The 19,439-nt window shown below is 43.5% G+C and overlaps 1 protein-coding gene across 1 annotated transcript; it reads right to left on the reverse strand.

Moving 5' to 3' along the window:
• Positions 1-222: 222 nt before the first annotated feature.
• LOC308307371 (electrogenic aspartate/glutamate antiporter SLC25A12, mitochondrial-like) lies at positions 223-18,984 on the reverse strand (the record flags this gene model as incomplete). The annotated part of the gene is made up of 18 exons (XM_080752607.1): positions 223-418; positions 518-608; positions 768-926; positions 1,504-1,642; positions 2,850-2,990; positions 4,686-4,766; positions 4,968-5,020; positions 5,986-6,144; positions 7,471-7,552; positions 8,898-8,982; positions 9,513-9,606; positions 10,605-10,743; positions 11,981-12,127; positions 14,079-14,218; positions 15,337-15,452; positions 16,343-16,485; positions 18,432-18,485; positions 18,973-18,984. 18 exons carry the CDS (start codon positions 18,982-18,984, stop codon positions 223-225), a joined length of 2,031 nt encoding a protein of 676 aa, XP_080608733.1.
• Between the last annotated feature and the right edge of the window lie 455 nt (positions 18,985-19,439).

Consider the following 19,439-nt stretch of genomic DNA (forward strand, 5'->3'; position numbering starts at 1 on the left):
TTAGGAGCATGCAGCCCTCGCTAGTCATAAAAATGTGCGTTGGCTAAATACTCTGTTGCAGATGGTGTCGCTCCCCATACATAAGTGCTTTACAAGTGATAAATGTGCATCACTCGCCTAAAATAGCAGATTCACACACTAAACAACGCATCTTTGTTTTAACGCTAAAAGCAGTTATTTACAGCGAGTGACACCGTCACGCAACAAAGCATAACTTAGGCATTACGAGGCCTGGGGCTCAGTTGGTGTGGCTGTCACTGCTCCTGAAGGCTTGAACTTGGGCAGGTGCAAACCAAACTTGCTCTCCACGCCGGCAAATGTAGCAGCAGCGAGGCGATAGCCTCCCACATGGTCTGCCGTCAGAGACGGAAGATCCTCGATCCTGGACTTGAGAGTGGGCTCAGAACCAGCAGGACGACTGTGGAGGAGAGGTTTAGACGTCAATGTAATGACTAAATCATGCTATGGGTGAACACTAATGATATGTGGGGGCGTTAAGGTATGTAAGTGGACTTACTGTCCTCCAAAGTCGACGTCGAACCATCTTTGCAGCAGTTCATAGGTCACCAGAGTCACGCCAAACTGTGGTGAAGACCTGCAGACCCGGGCTGATGGAAGAGAAAGGTTCGAAAATTACACTGGTAGGGGTTTGCCATTTCTCTGATGACTTGAGGGTGATAATTATAGCGTCCACAGTGAGCCTCATTTCCAAGTCATGAAACCACTCATTGGACTGTGGTGTGCGTCATGTATGTGTGAGTCAGTACCTCCTGCGCCCTTCCAGAACGCCCTGAACCCTTCCTCTTTAAGGATCTTCCTGAAGCAGTCAGTGAGTCCGCTGTATGTCGTCTGGCCCGCACGGGCTGCCACCTGGAGCCTGGTCTTGATGACATCAGCAGGGGTCACCAGCGAAGCGGCAGGTATTCCTTATGAGAGATTTCACCCACCGACATAATGAGGCAATGTCACTATTATGCATAAATGGCATGGCATCATGACAACCCGCTGCAAAGCTATATGGTACAGTTTTATGAAGTGACATATGTGCTGTATGATACAATAGTATGTGTTTATATACAGTATATACACATGCACACACATTTTTTCTCTTTTTTCCTTACTCCAAGGCAGGCGTGATCACCCAGTGTCAGATGGTGAAAACCACTCATAATTTTATAATAAAAACCTACAAAGAATGAGTCAATACTTTAATAAGAATACATGCAAGATAAAGTCTGAGCTGAAAATGTTCAGAACTGATCACCTCCATCCATAGCCCAATATGATCACCTGGTAGATCAAAAAGGTTGTTTGCCCAACCCTGCAGTAGTGCAGTATATTGACATATTCGATATAATTTGTACACTAAAATATGGACATATTACATGAAATATTTGTACTGAAAAACAAAGTCACATTTGTTTGCATTTATATAGTCTACTAACACTAAGACTTTGCATATCAACAGCCAGAGTGCCTGAACATTCCAGATGTATTTGTTACCTGCAATAGCTCCAGCGGTGAGCAACTGCAGTGCCCCCACCCTGCCGTCCTCATCAGCCAGCATCTCCTTGGTGTGGGCGTACACAGGGAAGTAGATGGCGGAGAATGGGATGTCACGCAGAAAGCAAGCTTTCGCTCCCTGCCGCAAACACACAAAGAAATATTCCTCGTACTACCACACAACCAGAGATAACGACACCTGTGTGAACACTACTCTTTAACACCTGACCACAGAGAGACAAAGAGAGACAGAGTGACAAAGAAACAACACTATGCTCCTCTAATTACTTTGAGAATGGTAATCATGCATAGTGCTCTTCGGAAAGCAGTACATTGTACAGGTTAATTTCGCATGAGTGGCAGAGACGGCACGGTGAGGCACAATGTGGGCATCGTCTCTTCTTATTCCCATGCATACCTTCATAAAGCCTCGTCTTCTGAGCTTTCATGCTGTGCTTTCTAAAAGTACAGCTGCAGACCTTCCTCCTGTCTACTGCATGTTCCCTGATATAAAACATGAGTGGACTGTGGATGAGTGGACTACTTAAAGGGGTACAGGCAGCGGTTGAGGCGTGTGTGGTTTTGCCTTGGGAATTATCTGGCCTGGGAGCTGTCTGAGCCATCCCACAGGGGGCTGTGGTGGTCACAGTAGGAGCCAAAGGCCCCCCGGCAGAACTGCAGCCCTTTAGGCCCCCATAACTCATGTGCATGCGCATGCACGCAAGCACACACGCACACATGCACCATTACCATGGGCCTGGGGCTGCTGGCTCCATCTACTGAGAGGAAGTCAGTCTTTTTAACAAGCCCCACACTGTCTGCTACTCATTAAAATATGGACTATGAACACATGATTCAAGATGTAAGAAAACCCACAAGGATCTGGAGGGAGCAGTAGCAGAGCATAATCCCTCCCTAATTTGCTGTTGGTTGTTGGCTGCTGTGTATTTTGCATGTTAAACACTGTTTTGGAAAATTGCAAGAGTCAGAGGGTTGTGTAATCCTCAATTCCAGATCCTGAACTCAATTATGCCTACCGTACACACACATGCATACTCTACAAATTTGTATCAACACTTGGTATATGCTGTGCTATGAACAACTGCAATGATGCAAGCTGGTATATCAGCTGAGCTACGAAAACATTTTCAATGTATACAATCAATGTTATATGTTGTAGTGTTTAATATGATGCATTGGTATGAACAACAAATGGACATCAGTGAATTGCTGACAGTGTAACTTTGTGATATGAAAAGGCGCCTTCCATCGCCCTTGTCTGACACTTGACAGGGCTACAGAATACATGCTTACGGATGCTGCAGAGGGAGACCTGCTGACCTTACCTTGTAGAGGCCGAAAAAGCCCAGCTCTCTCACTACATTCAGGGCCTTGACCTTGGGACCTGTGGTGATCTCTCCAGCCACCTGCAGACGGATCTTTACAATCTCCAAAGGATTGGTAAATATGACCTGCGAACCTCCGGCCTGTAGGAAACAACAACAGGGATTCTTATGCGGTTGCAGTAACAGTAACGGTGCAGTGGGTGAGTCGGTCATCTCACTGTGCAACTGACTTAATTATGCGAGGTTACCCCCTTTAACCACATCTGAGGGGTCAAGCTCGGGTGAGGACGATAATGATGTGATGTGTAAGCATTTCACCCTGATAAATAGTTTTTTAAATCATCTCAGTAAACCGATGCACAAAAGATACTTTATTTCTCAATCCGATCTTGTGTTATCAGAAGAATGGCCTTGACAGGGGGAGAGAAAAGCAGGCATTGATAGAGGAGCCAGTGGGGTCAGGTTGAAACAGGCACCGGGGTGAAGAGAAGCCCTGGCTCATGGTTGGAAGGCTCTGACCCCAGCACCCAGCCCTCTGCCCCTTCCCTTTCCCTGAGGCGTCTCCTGTGGAGGGGTGAGTGGCCCGGCCTGGCCTCGGCCCGCACACTTCCCCAATTCACCCCATTCCCAAGGGGGACTGTCGAATCACCCGGGCCCATCGGGTCCTGGCAGCAAGACCCCCGAGGCACAGCCCCCTCTGACTCAGGCACATTTATCACCCACCCCAAATTCAACAGGCCCCTAGATGGCTGCTAGTGACATTCGGGGCATGGGGTCCTATCTGTAAACATCCGAGCAGTGATCTAAAAAAAGCCTTCGCACATTTAGTCAAAGTGGAAGGGGAATATCCGCTACTCTGATTTATTGCACTCATCCCCCTTGTGGCCATCTCCTTTATCTTCCTCATTTCTCCCTTCTGCCAGGTAAGATGACTTAACATGCCAACCCTTCATGTCAGGAAGTGGATCGGTTCCTATGAGAGAATCAAAATGAAAGCTTCTCTATCCAAAAATCTGACAGGTCAAAAAGGGCAGGACATGTACAAGACGTATCCCTTTCTATTTCAAGTGGTCAACAGTGGGTGGTGGAAGCATCTTTGGTGCTGTCCTTGTGTGAAGACATGTCCTTGTGTGGTGTCCACAGGCCTGTGGCAGACCAAGCCTCAGGTATGTCCCATGTTGTCAAACTCAATCACACTGATCTAGAGCCAACTCCATCCAAGGCCCTCCAGGGCCCCTTCCTCCAATTACACACTGACAGAGGTCGCAACCTCGCAGACCCTGCTCCTCCGTAAGCAACCTGCGGGCTCTGCTTTGTGGATCGTCTGTTTCACTTCACAGCAGCCCAGTCAGTGGAGTGGGGAGAACCAGCGAATTACTGCTTTAATCCACTGATGCACTTACAAAATGTTACAGCATGGCAAATTAGCAGAGGTAAAAATAGCCTGTTCACACAGGCATCATTTCTCAAATGGTGCACAATTAGCAGGGTTCAGGAACCCAAGCCAACCTTTCTATTCAGATAACACGTTTGGGATGTCATTCTGTTATTATTGAATTATTGTGATCTGTGACACACTGAACGAATGGAATTACTCAATATTGGTATAATAAACTGAAAACGAGGAGCTATACTTATAAATGATTCAGTCAGATGAATTCATAATCTTGAAAAATGTATGACATTTAACTTTTCAAAGCAACATTATAATCCAACAAAATAATTACAAAAAATTAAAAAGAAATTGCCTCACGCCATGATGTACTAGGTTTAAGCGAACAACCTCTCTTTTGGTGCATTTATAGATAGAATACAAAATGTCATTAGGCTGCTTACACATCCACCAGCCAGAATCTCTGCAAACAGAGGGATGCCACCATCATCTGTGGTGAACTTGTCTCTTACAAAGTCGTTCATCTGAAAAAGAAAAATATATTTGAGACACCGCATCTTGATAGCACATTTTAATGTGAACTTGTGATTGCAGCCACATCCTGATTTTAAATAGTGTATTTCTGCCATGCACCATTTATGTATCATTCATAGTTGTTCATTCCAAACAATATTGTTTTTTTTTTTCCTCCTAGGGCATTGTGAACTAAACATTAAAAGACTTGCCGTAAGTTTGATAGCTTTTTCCGGGGCCACGCCAATGAGCTGCGGTATGAGACCTGAAAATATTATTCATAGATACCGTTACAATACCCGACAGGTAGACACAGCAACTCTGGCTTGAGATGAATACATCCATTGACAGTTAGTACAATATAATCTGCATGATTCTTGTGCAGGTAAAACAACCCCATAAATATTTACAGATATGGCTCGTACATCTGATGCACCCAAAGCACAAAGACCCCATTGAAAATAAACAAAAGGACAAAATATGACACTACTAGTGTGTTGCGGGATCAGCATTGTCAAGGCCTGATCCCACTGTGGTGGGGAACAGAGAGAGCTGTGTGGCCATGGCTGAGCAGAGCGGAGTGAGGGTGGGTCGAGGGGGTGCACGCTACAGCGGCGATAACCACCATACTGTTTCACCGTCTGTCCCTCATCGGGCCAGATAAACTTCTGAAGGAGCTGCTGAGTGACCACTGCTGGTATGCAGCCAGAAAACAGCCAAGCGTGTCTGTCTCTCAGTCAATCACTCTCTCATCGTGTGGAAGAGATAGAGGAAGGGTGTGTGTGCGTCGGGGAGGGGGGGGGGGGCAAGCAGAGCAACAAAGAGCTGCCGTGGTGGACACAGCAGTAGATGGCAGTCTTGACTTCCCTCATCTGAACAGCTCCAGGGCTGGGGTAGTGTTGTATATCACGAGCCTTCAACACCACTATCACCCTGCTGGTGGAGCTAGATCAGACATTGCTACTACATGAACTCGGTTGGACTTCTTCCCTCTGGGAGCTCTCCCTCAGTACATAGATAATGAAAACGTGACCCCTGGGTGTTGCTTTATTCCACGCTGAATAGGGAGGGCAAAGGTTTCTGGTATCAATTAGCAAACCACACCGCTGATATTATTAGCACACTGACAACTCATGATGCTTTTCCCACCAGAATCCCCCCCCCACCCTCTGCTCCCCCATATACAATATGTACACTCTGATTCCAGGTTATGTTACATAAGTGTGTTACCTCTGTAGAAGCCAAAGAAGCCTTCGTATCGCAGCACTTTCTTAGCGCAGTCGAAGCTGTTCTTGTACATCAGTTCTCCTACAAAGGAGCCTGTGGAGCGCTGGTTCTGCATGCGGGTTTTCACCAGGTCTATGGGGTACACGGCCGTCGCTCCAGTGGCTAAAAACAAATGGTGGATTATTAATCATTGCAACTTATACATTTTCTTTCTGATTTCATCATCATTTCTCGACCATCTAATCAACACTCTGCACACATAGTAATTAATTAGAAATGTGATATTCTGTATGTCTTCCTGAGACACTGTGAAATACATGTAGACACAACAAACAAGTCACGTAAGTAAGTAGTGGTGGAGAGTTGTCTACTGATTGCTATGCTGGAGCTCAAAATAGGTGTATGCGTGCATGCGCGACTGCGCGTGTATAACCTATATGAACAAAGCCATTCAGGTTCTGTAAGTGCCTTTCCCGACTAAAGTGGAAAACCCCGGAACGGCACTCCGACACTGATGCAAAAACTCAAATTCCCATAATCCTTTGGGAGATGTAGTCATCCAGAAATGAAAACCTTGGTTTACTGCAATGGATTGCTGTGAAGGAAAATTGATTTATCTCGTAATCTATCTCCATATCGCGTTCTTGTTTAAAACAAGCCCTTCTCTATGGACCATAATAAAAGCACAGATGGCAGCGGTTGTAATTTTTCGCTTGTGGGTGAAAATACAACCATCACACACAACTGGAAGTAATCGGATTACATTTGGACCAGTGGTGCGGTGGTGGACAAGGAGCCTCGGGAATAAGGTAAAAACACTGAAAAACCCCGGCAGAATCTACTGAATTAATGAATGATATACCCGGCAATAAATGTGTTAATTGAGTGCCAAAGGTCTATTAAGAATTGATATAGGCGGCAGTCATGAGCATATCGTAGTATCTCCAAGTTTAATTTTTTTTCTTCCATAAATGAAAGCCCTACATCATACAAAAGTGTTGCACAAAAGTAGTGATCTACTGTGAAAGCGATGGCTATTTTCACTATTTTAAATCGTTGTTTTTTAAATACTAACAAAAAAGGAAGGTTTAGGACATAAAAGGTTTCCACCTGACACAACGATATGTTTAGGCAACTTGTGCAAATGTACAGTCACGCACACACGCAGACGCACACAAAAAGGCCAATTCTGCTCCTATCTCAGGGGCCGTTACTGTATGTCAGAGGTTGTATCAGTTCCTTCCAGTGTAATTAGACGAGAGATTCCAGAGTGCGGTTCCGGAAGATTTGTGTCATTCCAAAGCTCCGACCCTAAAGACAGCCTGGAGCCACCAGTGGCACAGCACCACAATGCAGGAGTCTCAGATCAGAGCCCCCTCTCCCTACAGCACAATGGCCAGCCCCGGGGGCCTCAACGCGCCAGTCTAGCCCAGCTAGGGTTACCCCTCGGCGGCCCGGGGGGCTCTATGCGGCAGACATGTCACTCACCTCCAGCGATTGAGCCCAGCATGAACCTGTAGGCAGACTCAGCAGCCTGGAGCCAGAAGGGCCGATGCACATCGTGACCATGCTGTATGAGGGGAAGAGACACCAGCGGTCAAATGAATCTGGAGAAAGACGAGGGATCAGGACACTAACCATGAATCGGCTGACTATTAAACTATAGTGAACCAGATACATTGTGGAAAGAGGCAAAAATGCGATGGGGCTCTCAACAAAGGAGGAGAGTAATGGAATGCAGACCTGTCAGGCTCTAACGTCGAAATTCGCCAGCCAGTATTGTATATCACAGACAGTCCAGCTTTTGGATACAGTAAACGAGTGTGTATGGTTGTGGAGTCTGCTCACAGTTTTCCAAGGATGACAACTGATTAGTATGAGGCTAGCAAGAGGCTAGAGGCTAAAGGTCTTCCGTTATTTTTACGACAAAGCATAATTTCTCTCCTATCTACATGATCTCTGTTCTGGTGTTTGATGTCTTGAGTGGAGCCCCTTTTGTTTTCCCTGTGGTGCAGGGGAACAGATTAGACCCACAAGCCTTTCCATGTCCAGATAAGTATCTACATGAATATAACACGGCCCGAGTAAAAGACTCGAGTCATAGCATGTATGGTCAGGCCAGGAGGGGGTGAGAAACATCTTAAGAGGAGCGGAGAGAGCAGATCGTGGCTGCTTCCGTCTCCCCCAGCTGCTTCCACTGAGACTTGCATGCTAACGAGATTGAGGTCCTGATCAAAAGGTTTTAAACGATTAGCCCTCTTCCTACTGGGGGGCAGACCTGAGAATTGTAACATGTCCACATCCCCCCACCCCCCCTGCAGGAATCAAATTCCAGAACGCTGAGCAGAAGTCTCGGGAGCATGAGTGGCCTGAGAGGTCCGACCACAGCCTGATACGGAGAGCCATGTCATCCGGTTTGAAGCAGGAACCATAGCATTCTCCCAGATCCAGATCACCCTCCCTCCCAGCCCTCACGCCCCCCCCACCCCCACACTCACCCACCACCCCCTGCACTCTGCTCTCACTCCAAACAGACTTTGCCGAAGGCTCCTAAAGACTCCCAAGGAAGACCCACACTGATAAAAGCATCCTATTAGCTCCTCAGATGTGTGATTGCGGTCTGATGTGTTCGTCCAGAGCACCGCTGAATAAAATAGGACATCCTTTCAGGGAGAGCAGCATCGCAAATAATCCATGCCTCTTTTATATACCTATAATTGGTGGACTTTTATCTGGGAGTTTTTAGTAATGTCCTTCACAAGGGGAGAAAAAACATGGGCACTCTGCTAATTCAGTCACTGAACGGTCTCCCCACTCCTCTCTCAGAGGGTGTTACAGGGTAAAGGAGTAAAAAGGCCCAGATAAAAGGCTGGAGGAGGTGAGGTGTATTAAGGAATGTCAGTCAGTCAGTCTACCTGTCTCTGGGCCTCCGCCAGGTGGTACGGCATGGCTCCTTCCTCCAGCGGCGCTATCCTCTCAATGTCTGCATGGTTCAGCCGTCTTAACAGCGGGGGAGAATGGCTATGTTATGAGAATGGCTACGTTATGCCAGGAAAAAGCCAGCCCTGTGTCTATCACAAGCAGGTGATGTAAGATTTTCCACAGACCTTTTATGGCCTTATAACTTGAAATTTATTGCAGTTTTAACATGAGTTTATATAAACAACAGACAAACAAAACTGGATAGGTGCCCGCAATCCAACAAGTAAAACGATAGCATTCTGTTACCAATCGTGGCTCAGAGGCAAATATTCCCCACTGGCCTGATCATCATAAAGTCTGCATCCATGTTTTATGTTCGTCTTGTAAATCAACCAGTGGAGCCACTGTTGTTAAACAGAATGGGCAATAACTTAATTTACATCCAATAAATGAGGCTTTAACATTTTTATTCCATTCATGGGATAATCAGAAATGTTTTTTTGTTTTTTTGTTTTTTTAATACTGAATGAATGCGTTGAGCTGCAGGGACAGTAGTAAAGTAACCATACTTAATGTGTACTTAAGGACAGCGTGATTCTGAACCTTACCCAGAGTGGGTGTGCAGACCAGCGAGTTGGTACAGGATGTCAATCTCCATTGGCGTGATCTGGCCAAACTTATTGGCTGCACGAACAAACTCCTCTGTATGAACATGACGACAAGAGGAAATGGTGTCATGCAAAGTGAAAGCAGGTTCTTTCTTATTCAGAGAAAGCCATGGCAAACACATGCATTCTTCATACAGGGAGAATGCAGACTTATTTGTAATAAGTATTATACCGACCTGGGTCAAAAAGTGCAATATGAGTGCCAGAATGTGTGTACATTATTAAGAAACACTGTATACATCTCTGTGACTCGTAGTCTTAATTGATACTGTCAAATAGTAAACCATCATATTTTTTAACTTTTATCTAGGGACGTTTCACTAAGCATAACTGTTCTTTCTCAGCAACGCCCCGTTTCACACACAGTTACACACATTCACACTTGGGAGCTGCCAAGTACAACCACAGGTTGTTGATCACTGGGCAGCTCTATTGGAGCATTTGGGGGTTCAGTCTCAGTGCCTTGGCTCAAGGGTGCTTCAATGAGGTGTTGAGGGAGGGGTGAATGTTGGTCATTCACTTCCCTCCACATTTTTCTTGCTCTCTGCCACAAGTGCACGCCTCTAACCTTTAGGCCACCTCTGCTGCAATGCAGTAAAACCCATCCAACTGAAATAAGGGAAATTGGCAATGACTATTTGACCCAAGTCTGTCCTACACGAGGGAAACTGAGAGGAGAATGTGGGGGTAAATAAAGAGACAGGACAGTAGCAGGGTAAAGTATACATCTCTATGGGAAAGACGTGATTAACAGTTCAACTACCAGTTCCACAGATCTACATACAGTATAAGGGATGAACCACATTATGTTTATTTACCTTATCAATTTAGTGCTACCGTATAATGTTCCCTGTGTTCCCTCTGTCAAAAGAGTTGAAGCATGATCGAAAAGCCACGTGTCACACAACAAATGACATTTCATATAACATTATGAAATGTAGCATTTTGCATACAACATATGGAATGCATACGCTTATAACTCCAGTTACTGTACATCGGTGTTGTGCAGCAGCGACTTGTTCAGGGCAGTACCTTTGGTGACGGGAGTGTCTCGTTGTGTGCCAGCGAGGGTGCTGTACACCTTGCGAACCAGCTCCATGTTGTTGAGTAGCGCGTTGAAGGCACTAAAGTATGAGAAGCTCACCACATGGGATGTGCTGCCACCAGCGACCTGGCGGAAAGATCCAAGGATGCTGTCAGGTCTCCTATATACATGGGCTAATTCCCCCTTTATACTTTGTCATACAACCACTTGCTGAAAATGACTGATTTTCTACTTATAGTACAAAACTAACGAGTTTAAAAGCCCTGCTAGCAGATCCAACTCCAACTTTCAGCCAAAAAGAAAAAAAGAAAAATCTAAATTATTAGGGATCTTTCTTCTATCCGTCTTATATTTTTAGATAGCTTTGAGCGTAAAAAGTGTGAATTTAGCCTAAGAGTGGCACCAGAGTAAAGCCATGGAATCACCAAAATCCTCCACAGAGCATGAAGGTGCACAGCAAACTCCATGCTAATGCAGCCAGTAGTTTTCAAATTTATATTTGGGAGTTGGGACCAAAGTGGCAGACAATAATAGCCATCTTTAGAGCCCCGCAACTAATTATGTTTAGTTGTTGAATAGCTGTTATTTCCTGTGTGACAGGGTTGTACGATAAAATATAAATTAGACTTTAGCGACAACTTTAAACATCTCCACTCAATTCACCCATGCATGTAATGAACAAGTTCAACACGTCAACATACAAAATTATTAATATGGATGTGAATAATAATTTGTGGTTTTACATTGGACCCCGAATTCTTTACGCCGATCCTTTTAATCCATTAACACACACATTTCTGTGTTGTCAATGCTGTTGTAACCTACTGACTCACCTGCCAGTGAGGAGCCCCCACTGGGACGACGTAAGGCCTTCGTCCCACTCCTCCAGCTCAACATTCCCTGCTAACAGGTGCCGCCCCAGCCCGTAGGAATAAGTGCAATGACCAAAATCATCCTCTCCGCCCGGCTTCCCTCCCCCGAATACAGACTAATTGTGTTCACATAGACACCCGACAAAGCCGAATGCACCACGTGGATTAGAACCTACAACCTACGTGGTGGTGGGCAGGGACTTTACCACTGCACCACCCGAGTGCCCCCATATTTTAGTTTGTTTATTTATTTTCCTTTTTTTTTTAGTGTTTAAAATATATATAATATATAAACATTTTTACTCAAATCTTCTCTTCTGGAGTTCAGACATAAAAAAAAAATCAGATGGTGGTCCCTGGCCAAATTTATCATTTTGGGGGCCCTTGGCACGAAACATTTTGAGAAATAATGATCTAGGCATTTGTAGAATCTGCCTCAGGTCTTAATGGGCTAAACTGAAACGACAGGTGTGCTACTTTCTGGAACTCACCGAGACCAAGTTCTCCTCAACAAACGGGGTCAGCATGTGGTGTCTGATGGTGGCCATGATGTCACTGAAGTCCATAGCAGTGATGGAGCCACTCTTGCTTTTGTCTTTCAGTATAAAAGCCTGGCGAGAGTGCTCTAACTGCAGCTCCTGCTCAAGAGAAAGAAAGAGAAGAGAGAGAAATGGTCAAACAGTCAGCTAACAAAGTAAGCAAAAAGGGGGCTCCTGTGTTGAGGAGCATCGCATTACGGAACAGCGGTGAGATAGATAGGACATTTGTAGAAAGAAAGTCTAATGATATCAGTGTTAGACATTGCTTTAGCGAAGTGGAAGTCATCAGATGTGACAGTGTTACGACACTGGCCTCTTGTAATCACCACTGTCTCTCTGGAGACTAATGGAAACCATGTCCAGTGTAGACTGATCTCGGGCCAGAGCTTATGCGAGTGGGATGGGCGGCAGGTGTGTCTAGAAGGAGAGTGATTCAATATGACAGCCGTGCAATCAGGAGGGGATGCAGAGGGAGACTGACCCTGGGTCAAGTCTGCTGTCAAAGCTCATCGCATACAACCACAAGATCTCTGCTTGCATCTGCATAAGTCACCCTATAACAGGAGAGGTCAGCTGCAGTACTTTTCTTCATCAGAATATTATACTATTCATTAGTTGGTCAGTAAACTTTTGTCATTAATTCCATGTTCTGAGATGACTGAACTTTAGTATTGACACACATAAAAACACAAAACAATATCAGATCCTTGTTTTATTATGTCATGCAGATTTGGATTGCAACTTGGCCGGTCAGTTGCAGGAATAATAGAATAACCACAAGGTGGCAGGGCAAAGGGTGTTTGAAATATGAACATGATACCATATCTAGCCACTGGACTCAAGGATGTTGGATGAGGATTGTTGTTGAAGGAAGAAACTCGAAACAATGGCCATCAGAGAAACAAAATGGAATCGGGTGCAACATGACAAGTCACGGGGGAACGGAAACTAGGAAAGGAAATGATATTGATCGATCTAAATTCAAACTTGCACACAGAAGGGTCTTTGGTGTAGCGGTGGGAAGCCCTAGTCAACTATGATAAACCACAAAGTGCTCTGAGGGATCCCACACTCTGGCGGAGCAAGAGTTTAGTCTGTGTAACTACTCTCACCCAGAGACTGAGACCACCCAGCATCTCTCTGAGGCCCACAGACATCCATTTCCAACCAAACACCTCAGTCATAGAGCTTCCCTTTACAGAGCTGAGCTAAATGAAAACATACACACAAGTTGGAAGCTTCAGTAATGTACAATTAGCTCCCATTAAAAGGAAACAACAAATCATAATGCCTCTTAAACAGTTTGAATACCCAATTTCATAGTCAAGAGTATCTGACTGAAAGCGGCTCAGCGACTGAGATACCAGGAATGTGGTGGTCACAGAGAGTGTGTCATTTGGCGTTTAGTTATGGTCACTGAGATTGAGCCGTGGCATTCAGTTAACATGATTTTAAGGTCCATCAGGCAATTTGCTCATCATTTGTGTCCTGTGAATTAGAGCATTGTGATCCTCGAAGAGAGCATGTTCCTCAGGTTATCACTCAGAATGTGTGTTGACACGTTACCTACAGGTAAAGTTTAATCTGACTGGTTGATCAAACATAAGCTAGGAGAATTCTTATTACACTCAATTACAATATACTTTGTATTCCTTGTTTGCACAGGTCATTTACCTGTGAACTTTCTTAGATGCTAATTGTTTATGGTTTTATAGTAACTTATAATAGTGTTTTTATAGTTTTTTGCAATTAACAAATTTAAGATCTTAGAGGGACTGCACTATATCTCATCTCATTTTAATCTAGGCCACACCATGTTTACACTATAATCTTTCATAACAAGAGGTAGTTAGTGGTATAATTCTGGTTTTGGTTCCATGGTTTTGGTCCCAATTCTGAACCTCGTGCAGCACTAAAGCAAAAACACTTGTTTTCGTTTTTGGAGCAAAATTATAGTATTGCAGCGGTGGTCCACCACTGCTGAATATAGGAATATACTGTACAAAACAATCATTTCGGAAAATGTGGGTCTAGAATGTGTCCCTGTTACCTGCAGAAACTGGGTGAACTCTGCATAGCTGAGGTGTCTCTTCCTTTCATGGCCAAAGTGTAGCCTGATGAAATCGCAGTCCCAGTTGAAGGGGATGTGGTGGTGGACTGTGGTTTGGCTGAAGATATCACGCACATTCTCTGTTGAAATGAGAAATTAATGAATAATAACAGAGAACTGATGGAAAATCGTGCAAGATACACAGATTTTTGACGCCTGCCTCGTCCTTGTGTCATTTGTGGGCTCAAGTTGAAGAAACAGTCAATATGGAACTAAGGGAGTCTGTGTGTGATTTAAGGCTGACTGATAGACCCATTCCCAAAAACGTAGGAGCGCTGCCCTCAGTTTCATTTCACAAAAAAGAGCAGCTCTTTGTAAGACTCTGTGGCCCTCCGTTTGGTGACATGCTGGATTCATGCAGGATGCCTCTTGTCAGATGTAAGTGGTTATAATGTGGTGTTCCTCACCGCTCGCCCACTATCATACCCTAGGAACACAAGGAGCTGGCCTCTGCAACGCTCTCTGGGCACCAGACGCCCAGCTAAGACAAACACAGTCTACCGCACTATTCATTGGCTGCAGATGCTTATACAGGATGACCTGAAACCCAGAGTCATCTAAATACAATGCTTACTGAAACACACCGACACATGGATTCCAGAGCCATCACTGTGACTGCCATGAATTGTTCCGGTCCCAGCATATAGTAGATTAATTGAGTACAAAGGACCCCAATGTAAACAAGCCATAGTGCTTTCATGGGTTTATATCCTATTAGTAGACCTTCATTGTATCTGAACTGTACTGTCCCTGTGCTTTTCCTATGCAAACTGCTAATAAAGTATTCAATCAATCAATAGATAGAAAATAGTATAGATCACAAGTGTCCTATTTCCGTGTTCACAGCCAACTACTTTGCTGGAGGGAACCGATGACACTTATTCCTAATTGTACCAATTGAATCCATCGCATGAAACAAACACGGATGAATTACTATAACATGTTTGGTCTATGCTTTTCTATTTCTATCGATTCCCGGATGTTATCAGGCACAATGTAGATCACTCAGAAGAACTTGAACAAAAACTATACACTATACAATTCCTAAACAAATTGAATAACACCAATTGCACTAATTTCGAATCATTCATATGTTGTGGGCTCTATACGTTTATAACCAAGCGATACATGCACTGTAAATAAGATGTACGCTATCACTCCTACAACAGTGTGGTGATGTCCGTCTTCATGTACATACCAAATGAGATGTCCCCTGTGCCGGTCTTGTCAAATAACTGAAAGGCAACTATGAACAGGGCGTCCGGGGCACACAGAACAGACTCAAAGGCCTGAAACTCCTGGAAAGAGATCAGTCTGTTTGGACAAGAGAGAAAGAGTTCTATCGGAAAAAAGGACAAAGGACAAAACCTTAAAGCTGCTAAACAAAGTAGTTAAAACACTACATACTAATACTGCATATCTGAGACAGCAACGTGAAACCATATGCAGTGATATTATTATGTAGGACCAGAAATAACTATAAAAAGTAAAATGGGGATCTTATCTTATCTCCATGAGTGTAACACTGACTGATAAAGATGGCAATTGACTGTATGTAAACATCATTGTAATAAATCATTAACTGACTCTCCTGCAGTTTACTGTTCACTAGTTTACAGCACCCACTGTAACAGTAGCTCATTTAAGCAACAATTAACTCTTATACAGACTACAGAGTACAACATAAGGGGTACTAGAAAGTGGTATACGTATCCTGTACACAGTAAAATCCTGAGTGTTCATTTAACTGAGTGTAAGAATGCACATGTAAGGGTAAAAAATAATAAACACTCACTGTGTTGCGAGTGTTAATTTACAGTGTAGGCAGCCACATTATCAGAGGGAAATGTCTGATAGTATCCTCGAGCCCATTCGAATTAGAAATGTATCGTTTGATATCACAGCCTTACATCTTTTTAATAAAAAAATCATCCTTATATAACAGCAACATTTTTCATTGGGAATTAGACTATTTTACCTAGAATATTTTATTATTTAAGGATCTCAATTTAAATAAGCCGTGTGCTTACTTGAGCTTATAGTTGACCTTGTACCACACCAGTGAACTGTACTGTCATGAAACTGTACCTTTTCCTATGCAAACATCTAATAAATTCTTCAATCAATCAATCAATATGTGGCTGAAGTGTATAAAGAATAACCCTAAGAATTCCTATGTCCATGATATCACTAGAGATACTCACCCATCTTTAGTGGTATCAGCCACTCCAGCAATGAGCTGCACAGTTTTGGGATTGTGCTGAGCTTGGTTGTGCAGACCCAGGTAGTTCTGTACGAAGTCCTTGGGGGTCATATAATGTTCCCCATCCTCCACCACACTCGCATACTGCATGTGTAGACAAACATACCGTTGAGATCAATGCATACTCTGCAAGCCAAAGAGTACATCTTCATGATGTCACTGATCACGTGACCCCACAATCAATCCTCTATCTATTAAGTGTTTCTCGTCTCTCCAGCTCTTTTATTAACTGAAAATCAGCCTGTCAGGAGAGAGAACCATAGGAGAGAACCCATTTATGAGCTTCAATTTATTTAGTGTTCAAGTTAAAACATTTTGTCTGGTCATCTCTTCCAATTTCACTTGCTTATACTATATCTTGTACGTGTTCCTGATTGGATAAAACTGGTATCCCAACCTGAAAATGTATCTTTTGTCAATTAAAGAGCTGGAAAGACAGAGAGAATGCACACTCTGTAGCAATGATTTCTAACAGTTTATAGAGCTATTCAACACTTACAAAAATATTACTATATTAATTCATTTGTTCTGACTCCCTTGTGGGTAACCAGATCACTCCCCAATTCACACTCGCCCTCATGTTTTTCCCGCCGTCCGCTCGGTTTGGGCGGTTGTTGTATTCTTGTATTTTCTATGTGACAGCTAGTACAGTTGATTTTTGTTTTTCTGACTACCGTTTCTGGACTCCTTTCATTATGTTTTTGTGGGGGAAAGGGTAGAGGTAGAATCATATAGGAGTTATTTGTCTTGTATTCAGATAGACAATTAGATGTACAACTGAAAGCAGTTAATTTACTTTGAATAAACAATACAGCATTACTTAATAGTTTAAATAATGGATGTCATGCAATATGTTGTAATAAACAACCTCTGATTTGTGTCATTGGCAAGATACTTACAATTATAAACAGTATTATGTTTCAAAGGCAAATAAAATGATTCTATGTAATCTTTTAATTATGGCAATTGTATATCCATTGACCAAAAAGTGCCAATACCCTTCATTATAAATGAACTATATCGTGAAAGTCCAAGAACCAATGCACTGTGGTGCTAAAACCAAGTCCTCATATAGGCCCTAAGACGAAAGGTCATTTTTAGAGTCTAGGGTTGGGTTTCAAATTGGCAGAGATAGCTCTGGGAACACAAGCACTTCATGAACTACTAACAGAAAGGCCAGGCATTCACTTTGAGAGTGATAAGAGAGAGAGTATAAGTGTAGTGTGGGCGTCTTTTAAAACTACAATGCACACTCCTAAATTGTCATTTTAAATTAATAGTAGCCTAATTCCAACCAATGTACCACTGCTCAAAGAAATGAAGGGAACAAAATGTTCCCTTAATTCTTTCTTTGAGCAGTACTACAGTATACTATATTCAAATAAATTCAAATAAATTAAGGGAACATTTTGTTCCCTTCATTTCTTTGAGCAGTATATTAGCAAATCTTATGGTTACATAATTGTATGTCCTGTCCAGCATTCACCCTCTCACAATATGATGCATGCATAGTTCTTGATAGTATGCAGGACAGCACAATCATTCATTCACAGCAACACCTGTAGGCCTACTGTCAGTTTAGATATTACAACATCCTCTTTACAGTACAGTTCTGTTTCCAGCAACAAGTGTGTACTGTAGTCCAAACAATAGCGTGCATGGGGTAAACAAATGTGCACACCAATGTCAAGGACTTGTGACTTTGCTAGCGATAAGACAATGTGCATTAATATATAACATTTTAATATCTGGTGAGGTGATAATCAAAGTAGCTAATCGTCAAGTCAATGCAATAGGGAGTTCTTTGTTGCATCACATTCAGAATAAGTCGAAGCATTTGTGTGACCTTCCTTGTCACTTTGTACGCCCCAGGACACAGACAACAGGCTACTACACCATGAACCCACTCTCAACCCTTCATGAGCGTGTATTAATATACATTTGTATGTTTTAACTGCACATTATGCATTCACTTTATAAGGTAACTTAATGAATAGGCCTACAGTCAGTAGATGAGTAACGGTCCTTACCTTGAGAAATATTGCCCTCAAGTCCTGAGGGTCGGCTCTTTTGGTTGCTTGCACCTATAACAGAAACAGTAGAAATAGTACATGAAATGTTTGTTAACTGCAAGACAGATACTTTCTACGGTTTGGGACAGTATAGTGTCAAACATAATCTCTGCCACATCAGGCTGTCACTTCGGATATGACTTTACGCAGTCCCGTGTCTGCAGGATCGGTACGCCGCGTCCATCAAACGAACAAAACGGAATGCTAAATTAACCATGCAACAGCCCAGTAGGAGAACGTCAAACATGAACGATCGATCCACCGATACAATGTAACGGTTCACATGTAAACATCACACAGTTGTCTCCCCGCAGGCCAGCAGTCAAGAGATGTTCACAACATGTAAAAGATGCTCAAGCACCACGCCGCGAGTCGTAACGACGTTAAAACAAACGCACACGTCCACGGCGGTAAGCTGTCCCCCACATCCAACCGCGATTAACAACGCAATATATCGATAACAAAATTAATATCTGATAAGAAATATTGACGGAGTCACCTTGACCGCCATGCTGGGTGTGACGTCACATACAGACAGACTGGCGCAGGCGCTTGCGGCCAGGCATAAAGGAATGTGAAGCAGACGCTATGATGTCACAGCGATTACTTGAGACACTAGTCTAGCCTACTGTAATGATGGTCCTTTGGGTCTGCGTTTGACTGTAGCCTATCGGAGTTTTTGCCAACGCGTTGTTGTACGAGTAATCGAGTATTAGCTTGCAATAGGTTACGAGTATAGAAAACAGTAGGCTAACAAAAACACAAAACTCAACCCTCGCTAACCGGAATAAGCTATTAAACTGCTTCCTTTTTTTATTTTCTTCTTTTTCCCCCCTTTTTTTGTCAAATCCGTAAACAGGAGAGGAGAGGCAGGGTTAGGGTTAGTGCAAGATAATAACCACCACAGGAACAAGACAGCAGGCTGGAACTGCAACTAAGTAAAGTTGACAGCCTGGCTAGCAAAGC

Source organism: Nannobrachium achirus (genome assembly GCF_963921795.1).
Source record: "Nannobrachium achirus genome assembly, chromosome: 22".
NCBI classification, from domain to species: domain Eukaryota; kingdom Metazoa; phylum Chordata; class Actinopteri; order Myctophiformes; family Myctophidae; genus Nannobrachium; species Nannobrachium achirus.